Genomic DNA, 22,751 nt, shown 5'->3' with positions numbered 1-22,751 from the left:
CTCATTCTCCATTTCTAAAAATGTCTCAACAACAAACATCTGCTGTTGCCAATGGAAAGGTCTACAAGAGTGCCGTCATTCCAGCTCCTCTCGAATCAGTGTGGTCACTCGTTCGATCTTTTAACGGTCTTCCTTCATGGTCTGGTGGTGTTATTGCTAGTGAGATTGAAAACAATCAATCAGACAATACGATTGGATGCATTCGAAGATTGACCATTGAAGGCAGCGACATTCCTTTCCGCGAAACATTGTTGGCATTTGATGAGAGAAATCATTCCTATTCGTATGATATTGTGACCAGTAGTTTACCCATCACTGGATACTATGCCACTGTGAGCTTGAAACCAGTGACCGATGAAAACAAAACATTTGCTGAATGGTCGACAGAATTTTACACACAACCTGAACATCTCGAAAATTGTGTGAAAATTGTGGAAGGTATTTTCAGCGGAGGGCTTGAATCACTCAAAAAGAAATTTGCAAAATAATAATGAATAAAATTCATTCAGAACTATTAAATGTATGTTGTTAAACTGGATCATGCCCATTAATCCCGAGCTGAAAATTATTTGTTCGAATTTTGATTGAATTTTGTTGTTGGGATGTTTTTCTTTCGAAAAAATGAGACGTTCTGTTGTGGCTCTTTCATCCCGTTTGGCTTCTTCCTTCAAGCCTTGTACATCCACCCTCTCAACATCATCTTTGAATGTTGTTCTTGGTAGCACTGTTTCCAGCAAGAGAAATTTATTCATCACAACAGTGTTCTTGAGAGGACCACCTCCTATGGATTTAATTAAACAATTGAGAGTGGAAACTGATGCTCCTCTCGGACAATGTAGAAAGGCTCTTGAAGAGAGTGGAAATGATATTTCAAAGGCAAAAGAATGGCTCAGACAGAAGGGTCTTCAAACAGCAGCAAAGAAGAGTTCAAGAACTACTCAAGAAGGTGTCATTGGTATGCAACAGTTAGGCAATGAGAGATCTGTCTTATTGGAAGTGAACAGTGAAACTGATTTTGTGCTAAATTCTGATAAATTCAAAGAAGTCATTGATGAATGTTTGGATCAATTAGTGAAATTCAAACCTTCTCAAAACGAATTATCAGTGGAACAAAACGAACAAGCATTTGAGAGTGAAATTGTCTCGAATTCTGCAATATTTGGAGGTAGCAGTTCCATTAAAGAGAAATTTAACGAACTTGTGGCCATCTTACGTGAAAATGTAAAGCCAAGAAGAGTCAAATATTTGGTTAACACCAACACTATTGAACAACAATTGGCGGGATATCTTCACAACAGTAAGGGAGAGAAGATTGGTGGAGTTGCATCATTTGTCATTGTTAAAGCTGTTCCAGGATCTAATAAGACACCAGAACAATTGCAGAGTCTTGGAAGACAAATTGCCATGCACATTTGTGGAATGGGACCAAACTATTTAACAAAGGAACAAGTTCCAGCAGAAGTCGTTCAACACGAACGTGATTTATTGTTGAAGAGACTTGAAGAACAACAAGCCGAAGAAAAGCAGAAAGCTGAACAAGAAGGAAAAGAATATAAACCAAAATCACAAGACATTCTCAACAAGATGATTGATGGTCAATTGAATAAGCAATTCCTTTCAGATCAAGTTCTTTTACTTCAACCTTGGGTTTTGGATCAAAAGATGACTGTTCAACAATTCTGCAAGGATTCTGGTATTGAGATTATTGATTTTGTAAGAATGAAGGTTGGTGAAGGAATGCAATACAAACCAAAGAAGAGTTTTGCTGAAGAAGTTGCTGAACAAGTGAAAGTATAAAAGGTTGATTGTGTGGTGAAACATTTACATTGAAGAATATTTACGAGTATTTTTCTGCAACCTTGATGTGTGTATGCATTAAGCTGTTGTTCAAGTGAGAGAGGGTTCATTCCTCAAGTTGGATTCGATTCAACAACCATCATTTCATGGAGCTTGTTTGGAATTCGACATAACTATTGCCAAGCCTTTTTAGTTTCGAACAAAAAAAGAAACCTTCCAAAAACATTGCAATAGGAACCAAGACCACAACTTGCAAAACAAAACACACCCTCTGGCAATTTTAACATCAACAACAACATGACCAACAACATTAGCAACTTTTCGTCCTTTCTAAGTTCCTCATCATTGAAACACTCAAAGGAATTCAATTCCACCTCAGACTCCTTGTTGATCAACAACGGCTCGGTTACTAATGGTCAATTAACACCAACGCTACCAACGCACGTCTTCCAAGATCTTGATCATCTCCAATCTTTTGTATCATCACCACTCACTTCTGTGCCTTTGGAATTTCCTTATGAACATCCATCCGTTCATCCCTGTCTGAAACTTCCCTTCTATCAATGTATGCAGAAAATTGTAAAACTGCAAGAGACTGAACCTCTCCATGCTCAATACTATGACCATGCTCTTCATTCTCTCCGATGGAATAATTCATACGAATTGTTGCAATCTCTTCTCAAGTTGAACGAAATGGAACAACATGGAAAGAATTTTATCTCTCCCATTGTGATGATCTCAAATGCGGATTTGAAAGCTCTTCAACACGACTTGAGACACTTACGAGAGGAATTGGAAAATCTAATTAGAATCATGACTGCACAAAATATTGTTCAACCCCAACAGATTGGTGTGAAAGACTATCCGAATAAGGTTTTGAATGCACCTTACAGCTATGGAAATATGTTTTTCTATTGACCTCCAATTACAACTTACAATATTCAAAATGATCCAAGAATGATTACGTATTAAGTGTTTGAGAATAAAAAGTCTTTCCAAAAGAACAAAACTAGTCTTTTGGGCTTCATCTTTACCATTGAACAATCCAGCTAACCTCCTCAAAAGAATCACCATCCAACACGGCATTCAACGAAGTCCAACTTTAGAAACATCACCAAAATGTCATGAGCTTCGATTAACAAAGCGACTTCAAGGAAGCAAAATTCATCCTGTTTGGTAAGTCAACAAATCCTTCATCCACCTTGATTACCAACTATTGGACCGCTTGTTCAATTTTTCCAAACAAAACAAGCGACAAACATTGGGTTCTCCGATAAAAGCTGATCTTGCACAATCTTCACCAAGACTTTAAACTCTCTCAAGATTTTGAAAACTACTCTCCGTGCCTTACTCCCTTGACAAAGGGTCATATCTTCCAGCATCATGCCGTTTCCAATTGATTCTTGCAAAAACAAGCAAGAAACCAACACATCTTTAAAGAATCTGTCATTAACTCCTCCAAAAGACTTTGCCTTTGTGCAAGTCTCCTTTATGAAGGAATCGAATGCATCGACTTGTTTATTGGCAAATCCTTTTCAACAACCACTTTCTCAAGACTTGACTTTGGTCGAATACAGAAATGCAACCGTTTCCACTGTTTCAAAGAGTCACCAAAGTCGACATGGATGTACTTCTTCCTTATCATCCATGCATGGCCCAAAGATCTCTTCCGAAGCAGAACCCTCATCATCGTATAACACTTCCTCGAAAAGATACAGACGTCGTCGAATACAAGTTCCAGTGTTTCATTGGACTCTCAAAAAGCAAATACATTCCACAGCAGGAGAGATCTCTCATGCTGATTCTCCTCAAAAAGCAGGAGAACATTCCCACAATCAACTACCCCAATATAAACGTGAATGGACATCCGAGAAGGCTTCAAAAGAAGCAGAGAAGGTGCCAGAAGGAACCCTTTCCAAACGAAAAGAATCCTCTCAGGAAGCTCTCTCGTTGAAGAACTCTCCTTCCAATGTGATGATCCTACCAAAGAGAAGGAGAAGAACCAGCGTATTCACCATTCATGAATTATTAGATCCATCAATTCATTGAAAAGAACAAGGAAGCGAGATTCCATTAGATTGCATTGAGAAATTCTTGATTCTGAGGATCTCTTGGAGTCCACTGCATGTAGTACTTTTGAATCATAAATCTGCTATTCGTATTCCGTCCGAATTGCTTCTCATCGTGATGGATTCCAGATACTGCTCTGAGATTCTTCTAAATCCGCCTATTCTATCTAAACATGATCAGGAGGTAATGGTTGTATAGGTGTAACCATTTCCTGTCTTGTTCTGTTGCTTTAACAAGTGATGAATATTCTTCCCCAAGAGCCATTTGAAGGTGATCCCATCCTATCTGAAAGTGTTTTAATTGGATTGAACAACATCTCTTTCGAGCCAAATCTCTTTTCCCTTCCGCGCTTACTTGGAGTTGATAAAAGGACAAAAACCAAGCTTTTAAGAATATACTTTCCTAAAGTATTAGTTCGAAAATACGTCTAAAGAGAACCTTTCCTTTTTCAACAAATTGCAAAGCAATAAACAAATTTTAAAAGAGACGTTCCTTTTACGGAGTCTTGTTAAAAACGACAATAAGGAAACACGCAGACCAAGTGTAATTGTTAAATGGGTTGAGACTTTGCGCTTATCCTTTCCTATAAAAGAAACAAACAATTGTTTATCGAAAAGTGATACTATGCACAACATGGGCTTATACTTCAGGATAATAACGTCAAATAACTCCAATCTGCTAAAATTGTTAAATTGAATCCTGGATCCTTTTCAGCTTTTTTTACCAAAAGACGCCAATTTGTTGAAAAAAGCGAGTTTGTCTAATGGCAAGTATCAATTAAGGAAACAACTTTTGAACGAATTAAGTTTCATACGTATTATAAGAGAAGTAGATATGAATGTGAGTGGGGGTTAAATATTACCATGAGCTTTGGACTTTTTTCTTGAATGAATATTTCGACAATATTTAAAATACAACACTCGACCACACGCATTGATTCACTCACTGACGCATTCTGACTTTCAATTACCATGACCAGACACAACTCGAGTCATTTGCATTTGGGCTCCACCAATAATCCTCGTTCTTCACACAATCATCCCAAGACCTCTCGAAAGAATTCTTCAAGACTGAAATCAATGGCACCCACACAACCTATGAACAGCACTCACTCGAATGCATCCTTCAACTTTATTCAAGTCTCTTTTCATAATGTTGGACAACAAGTACCAACTCAAGCAAAACCATCAAGAGCAGTGCTGAACACAGTCCTACCTTTGAAATCAAGTAAGTTTATATAAGGAATGTGAATTTCTAAATGAATATTTGTTTGAATTTTGTTTTTTAACATTCACCTTGATAAACATTGTCAACAGATATCAATGAAACCAATGTTTTCCAAATGGAATATCAACAAGAGGACGTAAAGTATGGAAGTAAGGTTCCTCTCTATCATTGGAAGTTAAGCAACAATCCAAAGAGAAAGTACAGACGAAAAGAGGATACAGCAAGATCCACAGCGCTCTTGGAAGCAACTCCTAAAGCAATGGATCGTGCTTCCCAGTGCCCTCATCTCCCCAGCCAATTGTTGATCAAAGAAGATTCAACAAATGCCTCAGAGTGCAGGGAAGAGATATCATCTTGCACCTCCTCTCAAACAAGCAGCCTCAGTATCTGTTCTTCTGCATCTTCATCGAGTCCTCCAGTTTCTCCCTCCTCTACAATTCCTCGTATTCCAAGAACTCAAATACGAATTGAAGACTTGCTCAACCCTTTGAATTAAAAAGATCACTCCCTTACACATCATTAGTATCCGCCACTGGGCAGAACAATTATTAGATTGATTGATGAATTAATTGATCAAATCATGAACAATAATTAAAAACAAACAAGAGGATCCACACTCACTTTTTTTTGGGTGTTTTTCGCTTTCCTACTGTAAGCGGTATTTGCAAGGCTTGAGCGAAAGGCTGCTTTCCAGCTTCAAAAAAAATATTGGCAACCAACGGTTTTGTTTTTGTGCTGAATAACAAGACTTTGGCTTTCTCAGCTGAACCACCAACCGTAACGCAGTCACAGCAAACGTCGACTGTAAAACTCAAATTCTTCGACATCGGTGCATTCGATCAACAACAAGAAGAAGCCAAACGCTTTTTGAGTGCGGAAAACCTCTTGTTAACATTAATAGCAATCATTATTATTGACCTAGTATAAATAATCATCATAGAAATTAACATAAGAATATCATCATAGCAAATTTTATAACAACAAAATGCCCAAAGAATTATCCAAAACAGGTACATCAACAAATCATAAACCTTACTCTTCATCATCAACCTCTGATTCGAAATCATCTTCACCATCTGTTGGATCGTTTTCATCGAACGGAAAGTTAAAGAATGTAGAATATATTTGGGAACCGTATATGGAACAACAACCAAAAAACAAGATCATTACTCACCACAATAACACACCAAGTCCGCAACAATCACATTCTTCAGTTGGCACGTTTTCCCAATTACTTTTTCCTTCTAATGAAGAACAACCATTTCCTTCGTTTTCATACTCTCCATCAGAGGCTACCGATATTTTCGGCTCCACCGTCACCAACAACATATTACCAACGGGTATAACAACAACAATCGAGAGTGGAAATCAGAGTCATCATAACATGGAAAGACCGCTTTCTCCCACAGCCACTGGCATGACCACAACCGTCGAGGAACCATTCAAAAATCAGAACGATCTTTCTTCACTAACTTCAGCATCTTTTCATATTGCCTGTACTGCTTGCAGAGAAAAACATATCAAGTGTGGTAAGTTTATGAATGATAATTGTTGAGGTATTTAAAGATCATGTGTTTTTTCGCATGATAATTAGATAAGAAAATACCATCCTGTACATATTGCATCAAACACGGATTAATATGCCAGGTATGTTGTCAGCGTCATTTTAATTTTGCCAACTTACCATTGTTATTAATGACAAATCAGTATCGAAAACCAAAGAAACGAGGTCGACCCAGCTCAAAAAACAAAGGTAACAATAATGCAGCCCATGAAGAAGAAGAGCATGAAGGATATTCAAAATTTGACATTGTCAAACCAACAACAGAATCTTCATCATCTTCGGGAATGCAATCCTTTACCTCTCATACTTTCCATATTAATGATGCCTCAACAAATCCATCTTCTCAATTTCTGACCTCTGTCAATAATGCTGACTCACATGTCAACAACTGGCTGGAAAACCCGTTGAATAAGAACAACAATGCTACATCTATGTCAACAGTTTCTAGATTACCACACGCTTCATCTTCAAATGCTACCACAGCTCTAATGATACCCCAACTCAATACAACAGAAATTGATGTTCCAGGCTTTTCACAAATGCCTCAAGTTGACTTTAATAATGAAAGTTTGATCGCATTGATCCGAATGAGCAGAGACTTGAACAAACAGTTAATGAAAAGACTGACGGTTGATGACTATTATAGGTCGACGTCCATGCCTCTCATGGACCAAAGATCTGTAGAACACATATTTTTCTCTGACAAGCGAAGCGACGAAGCTAATTGCTTTCTTTATAGTATTCATATGCTCATGTGTCAAAGAAGAGGGTTTAAAGATGAAGCAGAAAGAGCTTACGAAAAAACTAGATCAATGCTTTCACATGTATTCGATCAATGGAGATCTTTTTTAACTGCCTGTACATACTGTAACCTTTCGATATATTGTTCTGGAGAAGGAAATGATGGAGACGCTATTTTTTATTTGAGTTTTGTGGACTATTATTTCACACAACTGAAAGAAAAATATTCATTAGGTCAACAAAATCTTAAATATTTAAAATCAATTGCAGAAATGGCGGCAGGAATTGGTTCCGGTACAGAAAAACCAGTTTATGATGATTTTTCTGAACTGGATTTAGAGTCTATTTCTAAACAATGTCAGCACGATGTGGCCAACTTACTGGTTGGTTTCTACAAGTATACAACAGGCTTGAAAAAGGTTCCTCCAGAGCTGTTACAAATTACATCACAATCAATTAATCAAGATACAATCTATTTGTATCTTACGCTGTTCGACCTAATCACAAAACTCGTCACCCAACATGAAAGCGATCGACAAAAAACACTGACGCCAGAACAGGAAGAAATATCGAAAGCCATTTGTGACGCATTTATTAACGGTACTCGTGTTCTCATACTTCAACAATGTGGATATAAGGGAAAGGTACTCGAAGATGCAGCCAATAGAATTGCAGAGATTTTTTCCAACGAGATATCTATTGGATTTGCGTCTCCTCTCTATATGTCATCCGTTATAGCAGCATGCCAAGTTCACATAGGTATCATTGAGGAAATTGAAAGCGGCCTGAGAAGCAATTATGAATTCGGTGTGGATTATTATGCAATGATTGACAAAGATCTTAAGGCCATGAACTATTTGGATAAACAATTTGGAAGAGTTCGCAAAAGATACTCGCAGATTATTTATCAACTAGAATCTATCAAAAAGAGAAGAGAAACAGAGGTATCAAAACTCGTCATTAGCGAAATCGAGAGATTAAAAACATTGCGAACGGAGGGAAAATCCACAAGTGCCGACAACAAGAGCTTCCTTCTGCAGGAGCATTTAACCTCTCTATATTCTCTTGTTCGTGAAGGAGATGGCACTCTCATATTTGATCCAACATCATCAGCCCAACCAAACCCACTTGTTGGAGGTTTTCCTTCATCATCTGTTGAGACAACCCAGACAAATAATACTAATAATGTTTTACCAACAAGCTCAGAATTGGGCCATCCAAGAACCCTCCCAACAACCTTAGAGGAAAGCTTTGAAGATATTTTAAACAATCTGTAATGTTGTGAAATTCTAGGATGTGTAGTTTGTTTGAATATTAAATTCATTCATGCACAAACGTTTTTGCGGCAAAGTCCACCACGTTCAAACCTAATAAGAAATTTTCTTTTCATCATCATAAAAAAAATATTTTATCATCATGTCGCAATATTTTCGTGGATTTTGGCAATCAAAACTTTCCCTTCTCAACGATTTTAAACAATTTGGAGTGATGGAAACTTTGAAGAAGGCTTTTAAACTCAGAGAAGCATGGTGGGAAAAGGGAGATAAAGTTCTTGTTGGTGTTGATAAATACGGAAACAAGTATTGGGAAACCACAAAACCAACTGAATTGAACCGTAATCGTTGGGTAGAGCTTGCTCGTAAAGATCTTGTCTATGATGCTTCGGACATTCCTGCTGAATGGCATATGTGGATACATAGACTGAGAGATGAACCTCCAACGGAAGATGAAGCTAATAGAAAAGGTTTTGGAGTTAGACGTCCTCATCAACCTAATTGGTCCGGAAACCCAGAGAAGAGACATTATCCACCTGGACACTTCTTCAATCCATCCCACAAGGATGTTTCTACTTTGGCTTTTGGACATCACGCCCCAGAACAAGAATTCGTAAAGAGAGTTGAACAACAGCAACAACAAGCGAAAACTACACCCTCATCGCAACAGCAACAACAATAATTTAAACAATTTTTAATAATATATTATTAATGATGACAATGATGACAACAAGTGGAAATTGGGACGAGAACATTTAGGCGCCTTTTTTACAATTTCAAACAGGTTTTAGAACCATTCATAATAATAATTGTACTCATGGAATTTGATTCTCGGCACTCCGATATCCAAGAATAGAACCAACATTGCCATCGTGTCATATAATAATTCCCTTCCTTTCCCAATCCCTCCAACAAATGTTGGTAATTCACATCTATCCTCTATCTTTCTAATCACAATAAAGGCCAAGTCAATAAGGGTTGTCATTTTGAATATTCCAGCCGGTGTGCCCAGCAGCTCCTTTGAGCTTTTGTTGTCTACCGTAAAGACACCAATTCTTAAAAAATGTCGTCAAGATCAGTTTGCCATTCAAAGTCACCATCTTCTCTTCTTCAATCAATGTTCTTTTGGAGTGGTGCCCTTCTTCCTCTTCCTTCCATTGCTCTCTATATTTTAACACCGGGTGGTACTGTGAAACATTTCAACGGGGAAGTAACCCCAACATCTAAATTTTGGTGCTCTGTTGCTGCTTCTGGAGATGCAGCAATCTCTGCATTGTGTTGGCATGTGCTGTTAATGAAGAATCGAGAATCAGAAATGGGTGAAGAGGTGAAACGTTTGGTCATTCGAGTTAATTGGATTTATGGTTTGTTCCATTTTGGTGCCTTTTGGTTTTGGCACATGAAGGGAGAAAAGCACAAGAATCCTTGGTTTTATCCATTGTCACTTGCAATTTCAACAGCTGCTTTGTTGGCGTGGGGGTTATGAGATTTGTCTGAGTTGTGAGCATCTTGTAATCAACAAACACATTAATAATGGTCATACGCTTTACTAAATTCACATCAATAATAGGAATTATTGTCTTTGTTCATCGTTATAAAATTCAAAGCTTGAAGCCTTTGTAAATTCTGCCAAATATCCCCTGTTTTCCTCCTTCATGTAGTAATTCAAAAGCTTTGGTGGGGGCAAACCCATATATTTGTGATAAATAATATATGGATTCTTGAGCTCCTCTTCAGAGAGTAAGTGACCCTTCTTTTTCACGTATCTCTCGAAATTCAACATTGCATGAAGACTCTTCTTGTTGAAATAAATGCAGCGAATGGATCCTCCAGCATTCTCAATAGCTTTGATTGCTTGTTTTGATGCTTTTGGTACTTCTATGTCAATCTTTGAACGGAAAAACTCCACTCCTTTCGAAAGCAATTTAATTCCAGGATATTTAACATTCTTAATTAAACCTGCCTCTTTCAATGTTCTCATGGTTATTGTTTTTCCATCACTAATGTCAATGCGTCCAGAATCAATGAGATATTGAATTTGCTCCAAGTTCACTTCTTGATAGTCAAGTTTGAATTTACCATTACGGAAACCATGCTTTGGAATACGTCTCCAGAGGGGTGTTTGTCCTCCTTCGAATCCAACAGGTAAATTAATACCAGAACGCGAGTAAATACCACCTCTACCTCTTCCGCAATACTTTCCTCTACCGGATCCAGCACCTCTACCAACTCTTCTCTTCTTCTTGAGTGGTGTAGGAAGCTTCAAATTCGTCAAGGAAATGTCCTCCACTTTTTTGTTTTCAGTTTCAACAAACTGTTCATAGGAGACCTTCTTTTTGAGAGGCTTCTTTACATTTCTGAAGCGTTCATATAAAAGTTGAGGCTCTGGAATATTAGTGCTGTCCGATGATGAGGTAGATGTTGCTGCCATCATCATGGTTTGACTCGATGAAAAATTTTGCTGTTGTTGTTGAATCATCATGACGATGGGATGATGATTCATATTAGATGATGATGATGATGAAATAATTCTGCTCGTTGGTAGCAGGAGAGAGGATGGTCGAGCCTTTTGCTTGGACAAGCACAACGAGGCAGAGAGAAACACTCGTTTCATTTTTTGAATGAAAAAAAAAATTGTCATTCCAAACCCACACTTTCAGTTTTTGAAAAGCAAAAATAAATAAATTTAATGAAGAGTTTGGGGAGATTGTGTGGAATTCATGGAAAAAGCAAATTGAGTGAGAACAGAATCATGCATGACGGCTCAATATTATTCCAGAATTATTCTTTGAAATAAGTTATTGAAATAAATGTGGCCATACTTTTGGTAATTGTTTCACATCTTGCACAAAGGGAATTCCTTCATTGGGTGGTGGCTGAACTCCCTCCTGTTCACAGACCCAACACGCGTTCCAGCCCATATCAAAAGCTGCCATCACGTTTTTCAAATTATCATCTGCAAAATAAATCTCTAATTGACTATTCACAATCATATCTTTCCAACTTGGCGTATGGTTTTCAAGAGAGCCACTCGGTAATCCAGAAATTTCAGCAGCTAATTCATATGCATGAGGATGAGGCTTTACAGACAGTTCTAAATCTTCATAACAAACAATTTGGTCAAATAATTCTAAAATTCCTAAATGATTCAATAATCGTTTTGCATGTCTTTTGTCCGAATTGGTAAATAAGACAACTTTATCCACGTTTTGTTTTAGTTTTGCAATCATGGAATGTAATTCTTCGTCGTGTTGTTGAACTCCATCCAAGTCAAATCCGGAATGGACATAGTGATAGAATGTTATAGGATCTACGTTGTAGCCTTCTGCTATTAAACCTCTTAACGTGGTTCCATGTTGAAGATATAAATTAACACTCTTTTCCATGGCATTCTCAATTCCGAGCTGTTCCGAGAGGTATTGAGCAATACGATTGCGAACGTGGATATTGACTCCCGAACTCTTTGGATACAAACAATCGTCCAAATCAAAAAAGAAGTATCGTACCACGTGGTGATTGGGTTGGGAGTGTTGATGTTCGGATGGCGTTGTTGTCATTGTGGGTTCCGATTGAGTAGACGAGGAGGAAGAATCATCCGATAGTGATGATGATGAAGAAGGAACAGGAAATGGTGGTTGAGACATTTTTTGATGTGAAGATGCATGTGGATAACGAAAAGTGATTGCTCAATTTTAATACTCCAATTGGCCATCGTTGATATTGTTCTGTTGTTGCTCTTGGACAATGGCATTCAATTCACAAACACCCATAAGCTTGAGGAATTCAACTAATTGCTCCTTTGAAAAGTATTCAAAGAGTGATAGTGAATCAGAGGCAACCTTGTCAGAGAGTTGCATGCAATCTTCGTACTTTTCTGAGAAGGAGAGTAATTGATAGAGACAAAACACAACATCAGGAATACACCGTTGTTTGAGTTCATGAATTAGATGTGGTGGATTGTCATTGACTTGTTCCTGATCAAGGAATCTATGATCCAAAAATTCAAAGTGTTTTTCCACTGCTTGATTTAACAAGATGTCATTCTCTTGGGCCCACTTTTTCAATGTTGTGTTTGTGAATGTGTTGAGTTCTGTTTCGTATTTGATCTTATCAGCTTGGCTTTTGAAAACGGCATTCTCCATGGTTTTAAATTGAGGCTTTTGCCTTAATTGATTGCTCCATTTGTCATAGGACAACATTGTTTCCTTGTAGAGCTTCCAATCTTTGTATTCTTGTAATGCTTGTTGCTGTTTCTTCTCGGTTGGCAGGTCGAATTGATTTTCAAGTTTTGGATCAATTGCCTCTTGGAGCTTTGACAAGAGCATTTCAAATGCTTCCAACTTGCCTACCTGAATGAATTCTCGCAGCAAAGTGTTGCTCTGTGCAAGACATTCGAATGGACTAATATCTTCAATACATAACCAATCAATAGAGTTAATCTTCTTAATGTCTAGTTCTGTGGTCTGTTTTTCTCGGAGCTTATTAAATGGATTATTGTTGGGGTCAAGGAAAAATTGGGAATCTAATAAATTAATGTGGGATATGGAGTTGATACTCTCTGCAGATTGAAGAGATTTTTCAGCTACAATACTTGCAATTTCAGAAACATTGAGTTCATTCTTCTTTGCTGAAGCAATTAACATTCTTCTCAAAGTATCATCTCTAGAGATGGTTTTCTCTCTTTCTGCTTGCTCGATTGAGATAATGACCTCTGCAAAAATGATAGAACGATAGTCGTAGTTGTTCACAGTTTCGTGTTTCTCGCTAATAAATCTAGTATAAAATGCTATATGTTCATATTGCTTAGTATTTACCAAGTAATGGATATACTTGACTAAAATTGCGTCCTTTCCACTATCGTTTTTCAATTCTACATCTCCAGCCATTGATAATGTCAAAATAAAATGCGAGCTAAATCGCAACAAGTGTGAAATGTAGCTCATAGATTTTTCAGCAGGATGAACTATGGAATCGAGTAAATACTTGATAAGGCCGGGTACTTGGTTGCAAATAATGTACTCTTGAACGACATGATGATAATGAACGGCTTCCTCTTTGACCTTCTCGTTGTTGGACACTCGCAATGATTGAAGAATTTCATGGAAGCTCCTGTTGTTAGAGTTAGTAAAACTTAGAACCGCATCCACATATTTCTTGTCTTCCGAGTCACTTGGAACATATTCGGCAAGTTGCCTATTGATAAGGTAATTCATAGTTGTCTTACAATAGGCCCACAAATAATCTTCCCAGTCGTTGCAAACAGCTAAAGTTGATGGCAAGTCACCACAAATACTTCCATAGATGGCTTTCTCGTAGTGATGGATTTCATCATTGCTTAGGTAATCATCTGACTTAAGCATGGAAATTAATGTGTTAAGGTAAACAAAACGATTTTGGTTGCCAACAGATTCAGAGTTTTCACCCTCAATGTTGCCTTCTTTCGATAATAATCTTGGATTATGGTAAAGTTCGGAACCAGCAATTGTTGCTGCTCTCCAAAATTGTTCATGCTTGCGGCAAAACATTTGTGCCTCCTTCATTTGACCCGATCTGACCAGGGCCCATGTTTTCTTGACAATGAGCCGTTCTTGTCTCAAATCGTCGTCATCTAGTGCGTTTTGCTTGTAGACAGTGTCAGGATCAATTTGCTTGTCCTTTCTTGAGGTGTACATCCAATTTCCTTCATTTTCAATGTCAACCCTTTCTCTGGCATTTTTCTCGAGCCATTCCACAATAATCTATCGAATATTCCATGTAATGATGATGTATTTGTGAAAAATATTCCATTAATAATTATTGACAGCACATTTTGACATGTACATACACATAGTTTTCTAAACTCCGGGTTCATTTTCATTCTGTTTACAATTTCTTTGTGACTATTTCTCCACAAAAAATCCTTATAATCAGCTGGTAATTCATATTGCCGAACTATTCTTTTTTCGTCTTCAAAAAGTGCATAAATCAAATCCCAAGTATATTTTTCCAATTTCAGAGTATAATACTCTTCCTTCACTTTGAAATGTTGTTCGTCAGGTAAGAAGTATGTCTTTTTGTAAATTTCTTCCAGCTCTTGTACTCTACAATTATGGGTATATCATTTCGGAATAATTGTTGATTTTACCACTTACTTTCTTTCACATATTTTCTCATATCGCTTACTTAATATAATATGAGAATTTTCTGATGGATAAAAATTTTGTTCCATGATTTCATAAAACATGGCATCAATTGCTGTATGGCTATTCTTGATTTCGTGACTCCTATAATTCTTCTCGTAAATCTCAAAAGCTTTTCCAATATCTTCATCATATTCGATCGGCTTAACATTTTCTTCTTCATCTCCATTCACGAGTTGAATCCTCTCATCGTCCTCTCCATCATCAATACGAAGAGTATCCGATCCTTCATCGTCGTGCTGTGTTATCATAACATCCTTTCCTTCATCATCATCTATATCTTGCATATTTTCTTCACTAGTTAGATCCAATGGCTGTCTTTCATCCTCGTCTTCCAATGCTCCCTCTCCGAGTGTTTTATGTGATGATGAGGAAGCAGCACCTCTTGGACCCTCGTTTGAAAATAATGAGAAGAGTCGATGTTGATTCATTTTTAATTTTTGAACAAAAATTGTTGAAGAAGAAGGCTCAATAATATTTATTCATGAATTGTTGTGGTCGGGAACTCTTGTACGAGTATTGTCTTGTTCATGCTTGATCTCATCTTCTTCAATCAAGAGAACACAAGTACTCGTTCGATGATTACAAAGCATGCGTGTACTCATTGAATAATCATAAAATATTCAGAGCTCTGAATCATCATCAACTCCTATTGAAAGAAAGGGAATAATGGTCCTCCTCGTCTATAGGCTTTTCCTTTCACGCTTGCTGCTTGGTAACCCTCTCTCCTGATATAGGAGCGAATGGAAAGGGTGAATTGTTTGTTTGATGTGTTTTTCTCTGTAGAGCCTCACCTTCTTCTCTCCTCTCAATAACAATCTTCAAAAAGGATATCTCTCCAAACAAATCACCCGGCTCCACCACACGACGACCACTAGAGAAAGATCTAGCTGTCTATCTGCACCAATGAGTCTAATCGTTGTTGTTGTTGTTGTAATGTTTTTTTTGATTTGATGAAAATTCTTCCTATTCACGCTTTCATCATGTTCTACTTCTCTCTAAGGAACACATTGCTTCGCTTTTCTTCCTCAATAATTTAAGTATGAAATTATAGCTTGACGCTTGATTAGATGGAATGGACGATTGGCAATCTCTCAGTGTTCAGTGGTTTCACTTTTGGTGTTCACATTCCATTCTTCTTGGTACGATTATGATTGGTTCTCATTAGGGGTTTGTCTCTTTTGGCCAATCATGTATCAAGGAGGTGATTCAAAACATGTGAAGAGGGGATGACAAACAATGAATACCTGTCTTTCACAATGGACCATTTCCAAGGGTTGACAATGAGCCATATTTATTTAAATTTTACAAAATAAGGAGAAAGAAAAAGACCTTAATAACAAAGTGTTATAAAACGTAGCGTAAACACAAGCATTTTTATTAAGAATTTCAAATCTCACAAAGCTTGCGTCGCAACTTGCATCGCAATAAACTACGACCATCCTGGTTTGCACGAATCTTCAAACTTGCTGACACCTGACAAGCGATTTCAAAAATCTGAGGGATTCACACTCTTTCAAAAAAAAAATTAGCCTCTCACCGCATCCACATTCACCATCAATTCAAAAGTTAGGCGTATTTTGACTTGAAGATGACTCCATGGACTCGTTTTCCCAATGACACTCTCGGCACAGTTCTCTTCTCTCGTGCTGCTGAAGGTCGTTTCCAAATTACACTCAACAAGGGAGATCGTGTTCGGTGCCATGCCAAAAAAGATGGTTGGTATTTAGTGGAATTGGAGTATTCAACTCCAAGTAATGGTGGTGTTGATGTGATGAGATGTGATCATCATCATGACAGTCATTCTTCTTCTTCTTCTGGTGGAAATCTCTCCTCCTCTGTGAAAAACTCTTCAACCACCTCCACAACAACATCAACAAATAGTGTCAAGGACTCATCGTCGTCTTCTTCTTCGAATGAAATCAACAACTCTCCGAGAAGCATTGTGAAAATTAGAGCTTCAAAGTTTGGAGGAAGCAACGGATCGATCGAGTCTTCATCTTCATCATCATCATCGCCAAAAGTATCACCTCGAGGAACCAACACAACCACCAATACCACAACCACCAACACCACATCCTCTAATACTACTACTACTTCCGTGGTGGCTAATTCAAGTGGCGCAAATTCAATACCAACAACAACTTCAAATGTCTCTGCTTCTTCGTTTATAAAGAATAGTGTCAATGCTTTACAACAACCATATGGAAATTCAAATTCAGCACATGGTGCTCATCACCAACCTATTCATGTTGGACTTTATCCTGGTTCTTTTATCAAATTAGGTATGTTGTGCGTGTGGTGTTCTTAATAACACGTGGATTCAAATACTCCATTCACACTATTACTTGAATTTCTTCAATGATTTTTCTTCTACATGTGAATTTCATGGAATGACATGATTGAACTTGTGTTTCTATCTATCAATCAACACACAACATTCTCATATTCTTTATGTTTCTATCTATCAACACACAACATTTTCGGGTTCAAAACTTTTATCAACATTATCAAAATAATAGATTCCGAGACTTCAACAGTCACTTCAAATGTGAAAAGTAGAAAATTACCAACTTTTCAACAAGCAGTTGAATTTTCTGAGAGTCCTCTCGCTCGTGAAATTTTACAAGTCATTCGAGAATGGTCCAGTGAATTGATTAAACTCCGTAATGAAAATCTGATGGAAGAATATCATGCTGTCAAGCGTCAAATGGCTATTCTTGTTGGATTGAGAAAGAAAATCACAGATTATAACTTTCAAAAAGATGCCGATGAACAACAGAAAGAAGAAATTAATCAAAGAGTCATCAAAGTGATTGAAGAAGGATCAAGAAAGTTAAATTTGGACTTGATTGTTCGTGTGAATGATGGACATCAAAAAGGTCAACGTGCCAATGAATCCAATACTGCTGTGATCGATCTTTTCAATCAATATTCTGAAGTACAAGAAAAGGAGGATCTCTCCAAGAGAAATCGTAAAATTCGTGAGGAAATGAAGCAACTTCGATCTCAACACCATTCATCAAATCCATCCAACAAGAATGTCTTACAACAAGAAGAACAATTTAAAAAGAAGGAAAATGAACTCATTCTAAAGATTGATGAAAATTTTCCTGTCACAGATCTTCTTCAACGTGTGAGAATGAGACATGAATTACCAAGAGGAAATGTTCAGTTGTTACTCAATGTCGAGGCTTGTATGTTCACATTTGGAGAAGAAGCTGAATTATTCTTTTCTGTTTACAATTACACTGAAAAGAGATACATCACTGAGGATTATGCATTTACTGTGACATCTTTGGGAATGCCTCGTGACATTCGTTTAATCACCAATTGCAAAGCTCTTTTCACAGACATTCCCGAGTCTCAATACCTTCAAGAATTGTATCTTGTTGTGAAAATTTATCGTAAAGGTAAAATGCTTCTCGACTTGAAAGCAAACACTAAGAAACAATTACCAACAGCAACCATGCAAAATTTCCTTCAACAAGGAGTGAATCCCAACATGGATGATGTCGAAGAAGAGACAAGTTATAGACGTCCTTTCTGTGGAACTCTAATGCCAATCACTCCAGAAGTCATTTCTGAACACTTAATGAACGAAAAAGAGTTTCAACCTGGTACTCTTATTTTGTACACCACACCTAAGGAAGAATTATTTGCCAAGTTGCCTGACATTATTATTGATGGAGGTGGTCCTTTGGAAAGAATTCCACAAGATAAGGCCATTGGTGTTGGTATTTCACTAAAATTATTTAACAAAACACTTTCCAAAGTGTTGGAAGAAAACAAGGAAACACTCTGTCCAACCACACAAGCGGCTCTCACCAAATGTTTTGATTTAACCATTCCTTTCCATCCTAAAGAAGAGAGAAATGATTTATATATCACCATGATGAGAGGTAAATTCACAGAAACACGTAACATCAAGTTATTAGCAAAGATTTATTCGAACTCTGTGAAACAAAGTTTACCATGTATTGACAGATATACTTGTCTCTATAAGACACCATTCACACATTATCATAGTTCAATTTTATATCACGTTCCAAATCCTACATGGAATGAAACGATGAAAATTAGTTTGACTCCAGATCAAATTCTCAATTCTGTGTTGGTGATTATTCTTTCAAACTGCACTGCCAAGAAGAAACAATTGACAGAAAAATTTGGTGTTGCATTCATGAATATTAAGGATGATATTGGAATTGTCACAAAGGGTGAAAATGACACTGGTGTGGTTCATCTTCCAGTTTACAAATATGTAAAAGATATGGAAAAGACAATTATGGATTATGTTGGTTCTCCTTCTAAATTGACTCCAACGAAAGACTACATTGCGGTGAGAGTCAAATTATCCTCAACAATCATGTCTCAAGATCCAACGTTGGACACATTCATTCGTTGGGAAACTAAACAATATCCAGCTCGATTAATTCTTGATAACTTTGACAAATTACCATTGTCAACTGTTGCTCCATATTGCAAAGTTGTTTGTAACACATTATTTGACATTTTATCAAGAAAGAAAGATGATGAAACATCAAGAGCTGTATTTAACACAGTGCTCTCTCTAGCAAACAAGTTGAGATTACCAGAGAATCAAATATATTTAGACATGTTCAAGGATTACATTAACGATTGCTTTGAACATTCAGATCCAGCCATTCACAAATGCTTTTTGGAATGCTTGAGCACCAATTTAGACAGTTTGGATGAAATCAAAGAGGCTGAACAAGACACAGGAGTACAAGAAAAATCGACTGTCACTCTACTCAAAGAAACTCTGATTGGATTCCCACTTGTTTTGCTCTTTATTACTAAAAATAGAAGAAATTATGAGAATGAAAAATTGAAGGGTGGCATGTCCAATGATGAATATTTCAAAAATGTGAAAGAAGTGTTCGAAAAGATCAGTAAGGCCATTTCTGTCACGAGCTCCCAAAAACTTTTCGATGCTCAAGATACTGTTCTCAAAATGTTGTCTCCATTCTTTTTCCGTGTCACTGAAGAATTTCCATCCTCTAAAAAGAAGGAGATTGCAGCGCTCATTAAGGACTTTATTGAAACCATTCCAAATACTGGTCGTTTGGCAACGGTTGAAGGTAAATTAGGACTTGTCAGACAATGCTGTTCTTCAGAGTTAATGAAATCTCGTGAAACAAGAGCGACTATTCTTCCAATGATTCTCAATCAAGTAGAAAAGCAAAGCGTGGTTTCTAATTCTTTGAGTCGACGTGTTTGCTCTGGAATTTTAGCAGATGCATTAGCAACGATTCAAAGAGCACTCATTCAAAGAGTAGAAGGTTATGGTGATGTGAAAAAAGATATCTATTTATTCCTTTCAAAATTACCAACAATTCGAATCATCTTTAATGAACTCACAAGAGAGAGTCGGGAAGCAGAACAACGAATTTCAAGATTTGGAAAACGTGATGATTTGGAATCATTCCAAGAACAACGAGAGTATGAAAGAATTCAACAAACGCGTGCCCAACTCTTCTCTGTTGTTCTCTGTATTTTATATCTCACCGATTTTGACATGATTAATGAATATTTCCAAAGAGATTTCTCAGAAGATGAAAAACTCCTTATTCAACAATTTAAAGGTGAAGAAATTCATGAATTAACACAAGACAAGACTCAAGGAGGACTCTTGAAAAAACGTGTTCTACCAACCAAAGATGAACCATCTTCCAAAGTTCGCGTCAAACGTGTGCTTGACATTTTCGAATTAATTGAATCCATGATTGATGATCCTCCCATTCCAGAATATTGGATTGCATTCAACGTATTTTCATTTCACACCTCGATGAGAACCATTCAAATCTTTTCAGAATACTTACAGAAACATCATGTGAAAAGTTTTGATCCAAAATTGTGGAATCGACTCTTTGATTTGTATTATCGATTTGCATTGTGTCCTCGATTGCAGATTGAAAAATTCTCTCTCTCCAAACAAACCAAATTTAATTTACATGGTGATTTGAGAGTGGATTGTGTGATCTTGTTTAGAAAAATTTTCGAAAGTTTGACACAAGAACATCAATACTACTTTGTTCCAGATTTAATTGATCGAGTATTGAGATTGGCAGCATCCATTCCAAAACAAGAAATTTACGTTCAAACTCTTAATATTTATTACAACATTTTGAAACTAGAATTCCAATCAGAAACGAGTTTAAAACACACTCAAGGTCTCACTGCTGTCGTTTTTGACGAATTTATTGTCAATGACAAACTCGTCGATGACAAATTCAAAGAATTCTTTGTCGAAGTACTTGATGAACGTTTTGAAAAGGATGAATTACTCAAAACAGAAGGTAAACAATTCATGAATCAAACCAAACGATTTATGGAACTTGTTGCTTCTGTGAAACGATTTACCGATGATCAAGAAGATCAAAAAACAAGTGCTCTTCTCCGTGTCATGCAATACGTTGCATCCACTCAACAAGAAGAAATTTATTTCAAATACATTCACATGCTTGCCAAAATTCATGAAAATAATTCGAATTTTGTCGAAGCAGGAATGGCTCTATTGAAACACGCTGAAAAATTATCATTCCTTGTGAATCAGAATTCTACATTGTCACCTTCTGCATCACAACTTCAAAACAAACTCTTACCAGCTCTCTCTGCAGAATATCCAGAAGAATTTGAATTTAGAAGAAAGGAAAAACTCTATTTACAAGCCATGAAATATTTTGATGCAGGAAAAGATTGGGAACGTGCCATTAAACTCTCTCGTGAGCTCTCTCCTATTTATGAGACCAAAACTTTTGAATATAAGAAATTGGCAGATCTCTTGCGTTCACAAGGAGAATGGTTTCAGAAAATTTTCGAACAAAAACGATTCTTTGCTTCCTATTTCTTTGTGGGATATTATGGAAAAGGTTTTCAACCTTATGGATTACAAAATAAGGAATATATTTATAGAGGAAATGAAGCAGAGAGATTGGTGGATTTCACAGATCGAATTACGAAACGTTTTCCTAATGCTGAATTGATTAAGGCACTCGAAGATGCACCAGAAGAGAAGAAACAAGCAGAAGGACAATATATTCGAATTATTACAGTATATCCTTCGTCCTATAAGGAAGTTGAAACGAAATGCACAAGTGTGGCACGTGAAATGAATGTTTCAAAGAATATCACATCATATGAATCGTTCAATGACGTTCGAATTTTCAAATTAGGAAAAACCTATAGAGGTCATCCTGATGATAAGAAGATGAATGAAATTAGAGATTTATATACAGAATTTACATTCTTTATCATTGATAGTAATAAGGAAATTGTGAATGATCAATTGAGAAGAAGTTTCATCAAGCCAATGCCACAACACCACGACGATGTTCATCATGACAAGGAGTTGAATGTGGAAATTGTCATGACAGGTGACTCATTCCCAACAGTGGTGAGAAGAAAACCAATCATTTCTCGAAAACAAATTGTTTTGAATCCAATTGAAAATGCCATCAAAAATATTGAAGATAAGAATTTAGATTTGAATGAACTTGTGTTGAATCACATGGTGGATACTAAACCTGATACCAAGCAATTATCCATGTCTTTGAATGGTACCATTGACGCTGCTGTACATGGTGGTATTAACAAATATATTAGTGCATTCTTTGTAGAAGATTGGATTAAAGAAAATCCAGATCAGCTGCCAAATGTCAAGAGATTGCAGAAAGCACTTGGAGATCAGTTGCAAGTTCTGGAGAGAGGTTTAGAGATGTATCGAAAGTTTGGAAGTGCTCAAACTAAGGCACATGTGGATCACTTATGTGTCATGCATAACAACATGAAGGAACAACTTGCAGAGATTCTCAGTTTTGACTTTAAACAATTTTTGAGCGCAGAACAAAGAAAGAGCGTTCATTGATTGTATTA

General features: G+C 36.9%; 12 protein-coding genes across 12 annotated transcripts; 9 read left to right on the top strand and 3 right to left on the bottom strand.

The window, feature by feature from the left end:
* Window positions 1–20: 20 nt before the first annotated feature.
* On the top strand, window positions 21–488 carry FDP41_004116 (uncharacterized protein; the record flags this gene model as incomplete). The annotated part of the gene is made up of 1 exon (XM_044707496.1): window positions 21–488. The coding sequence occupies one exon, from the start codon at window positions 21–23 to the stop codon at window positions 486–488; it is 468 nt and encodes a 155-aa protein (XP_044561534.1).
* Window positions 489–621: 133 nt separating this feature from the next.
* FDP41_004115 (uncharacterized protein) lies at window positions 622–1,797 on the top strand (the record flags this gene model as incomplete). Its single annotated transcript, XM_044707495.1, has 1 exon — window positions 622–1,797. The coding sequence occupies one exon, from the start codon at window positions 622–624 to the stop codon at window positions 1,795–1,797; it is 1,176 nt and encodes a 391-aa protein (XP_044561533.1).
* Window positions 1,798–2,094: 297 nt separating this feature from the next.
* Window positions 2,095–2,715, top strand: FDP41_004114 (uncharacterized protein; the record flags this gene model as incomplete). Its single annotated transcript, XM_044707494.1, has 1 exon — window positions 2,095–2,715. One exon carries the CDS (start codon window positions 2,095–2,097, stop codon window positions 2,713–2,715), a length of 621 nt encoding a protein of 206 aa, XP_044561532.1.
* A 465-nt stretch (window positions 2,716–3,180) lies between these two features.
* Window positions 3,181–3,846, top strand: FDP41_004113 (uncharacterized protein; the record flags this gene model as incomplete). Its single annotated transcript, XM_044707493.1, has 1 exon — window positions 3,181–3,846. One exon carries the CDS (start codon window positions 3,181–3,183, stop codon window positions 3,844–3,846), a length of 666 nt encoding a protein of 221 aa, XP_044561531.1.
* A 992-nt stretch (window positions 3,847–4,838) lies between these two features.
* FDP41_004112 (uncharacterized protein) lies at window positions 4,839–5,590 on the top strand (the record flags this gene model as incomplete). The annotated part of the gene is made up of 2 exons (XM_044707492.1): window positions 4,839–5,094; window positions 5,184–5,590. The coding sequence occupies 2 exons, from the start codon at window positions 4,839–4,841 to the stop codon at window positions 5,588–5,590; spliced, it is 663 nt and encodes a 220-aa protein (XP_044561530.1).
* Window positions 5,591–6,079: 489 nt separating this feature from the next.
* On the top strand, window positions 6,080–8,676 carry FDP41_004111 (uncharacterized protein; the record flags this gene model as incomplete). Its single annotated transcript, XM_044707491.1, has 3 exons — window positions 6,080–6,623; window positions 6,689–6,741; window positions 6,802–8,676. The coding sequence occupies 3 exons, from the start codon at window positions 6,080–6,082 to the stop codon at window positions 8,674–8,676; spliced, it is 2,472 nt and encodes an 823-aa protein (XP_044561529.1).
* A 139-nt stretch (window positions 8,677–8,815) lies between these two features.
* Window positions 8,816–9,355, top strand: FDP41_004110 (uncharacterized protein; the record flags this gene model as incomplete). The annotated part of the gene is made up of 1 exon (XM_044707490.1): window positions 8,816–9,355. The coding sequence occupies one exon, from the start codon at window positions 8,816–8,818 to the stop codon at window positions 9,353–9,355; it is 540 nt and encodes a 179-aa protein (XP_044561528.1).
* Window positions 9,356–9,736: 381 nt separating this feature from the next.
* Window positions 9,737–10,159, top strand: FDP41_004109 (uncharacterized protein; the record flags this gene model as incomplete). Its single annotated transcript, XM_044707488.1, has 1 exon — window positions 9,737–10,159. One exon carries the CDS (start codon window positions 9,737–9,739, stop codon window positions 10,157–10,159), a length of 423 nt encoding a protein of 140 aa, XP_044561527.1.
* Window positions 10,160–10,246: 87 nt separating this feature from the next.
* On the bottom strand, window positions 10,247–11,287 carry FDP41_004108 (uncharacterized protein; the record flags this gene model as incomplete). The annotated part of the gene is made up of 1 exon (XM_044707487.1): window positions 10,247–11,287. One exon carries the CDS (start codon window positions 11,285–11,287, stop codon window positions 10,247–10,249), a length of 1,041 nt encoding a protein of 346 aa, XP_044561526.1.
* A 184-nt stretch (window positions 11,288–11,471) lies between these two features.
* Window positions 11,472–12,317, bottom strand: FDP41_004107 (uncharacterized protein; the record flags this gene model as incomplete). Its single annotated transcript, XM_044707486.1, has 1 exon — window positions 11,472–12,317. One exon carries the CDS (start codon window positions 12,315–12,317, stop codon window positions 11,472–11,474), a length of 846 nt encoding a protein of 281 aa, XP_044561525.1.
* Window positions 12,318–12,365: 48 nt separating this feature from the next.
* FDP41_004106 (uncharacterized protein) lies at window positions 12,366–15,283 on the bottom strand (the record flags this gene model as incomplete). Its single annotated transcript, XM_044707485.1, has 3 exons — window positions 12,366–14,411; window positions 14,498–14,753; window positions 14,805–15,283. The coding sequence occupies 3 exons, from the start codon at window positions 15,281–15,283 to the stop codon at window positions 12,366–12,368; spliced, it is 2,781 nt and encodes a 926-aa protein (XP_044561524.1).
* Window positions 15,284–16,443: 1,160 nt separating this feature from the next.
* On the top strand, window positions 16,444–22,743 carry FDP41_004105 (uncharacterized protein; the record flags this gene model as incomplete). Its single annotated transcript, XM_044707484.1, has 2 exons — window positions 16,444–17,137; window positions 17,375–22,743. 2 exons carry the CDS (start codon window positions 16,444–16,446, stop codon window positions 22,741–22,743), a joined length of 6,063 nt encoding a protein of 2,020 aa, XP_044561523.1.
* Window positions 22,744–22,751: the final 8 nt, after the last annotated feature.

The sequence above is a fragment of the Naegleria fowleri genome (genome assembly GCF_008403515.1).
Source record: "Naegleria fowleri strain ATCC 30894 chromosome Unknown tig36, whole genome shotgun sequence".
NCBI classification, from domain to species: domain Eukaryota; phylum Heterolobosea; class Eutetramitea; order Acrasida; family Naegleriidae; genus Naegleria; species Naegleria fowleri.
This window is presented reverse-complemented; position numbering and strand designations above follow the sequence as displayed.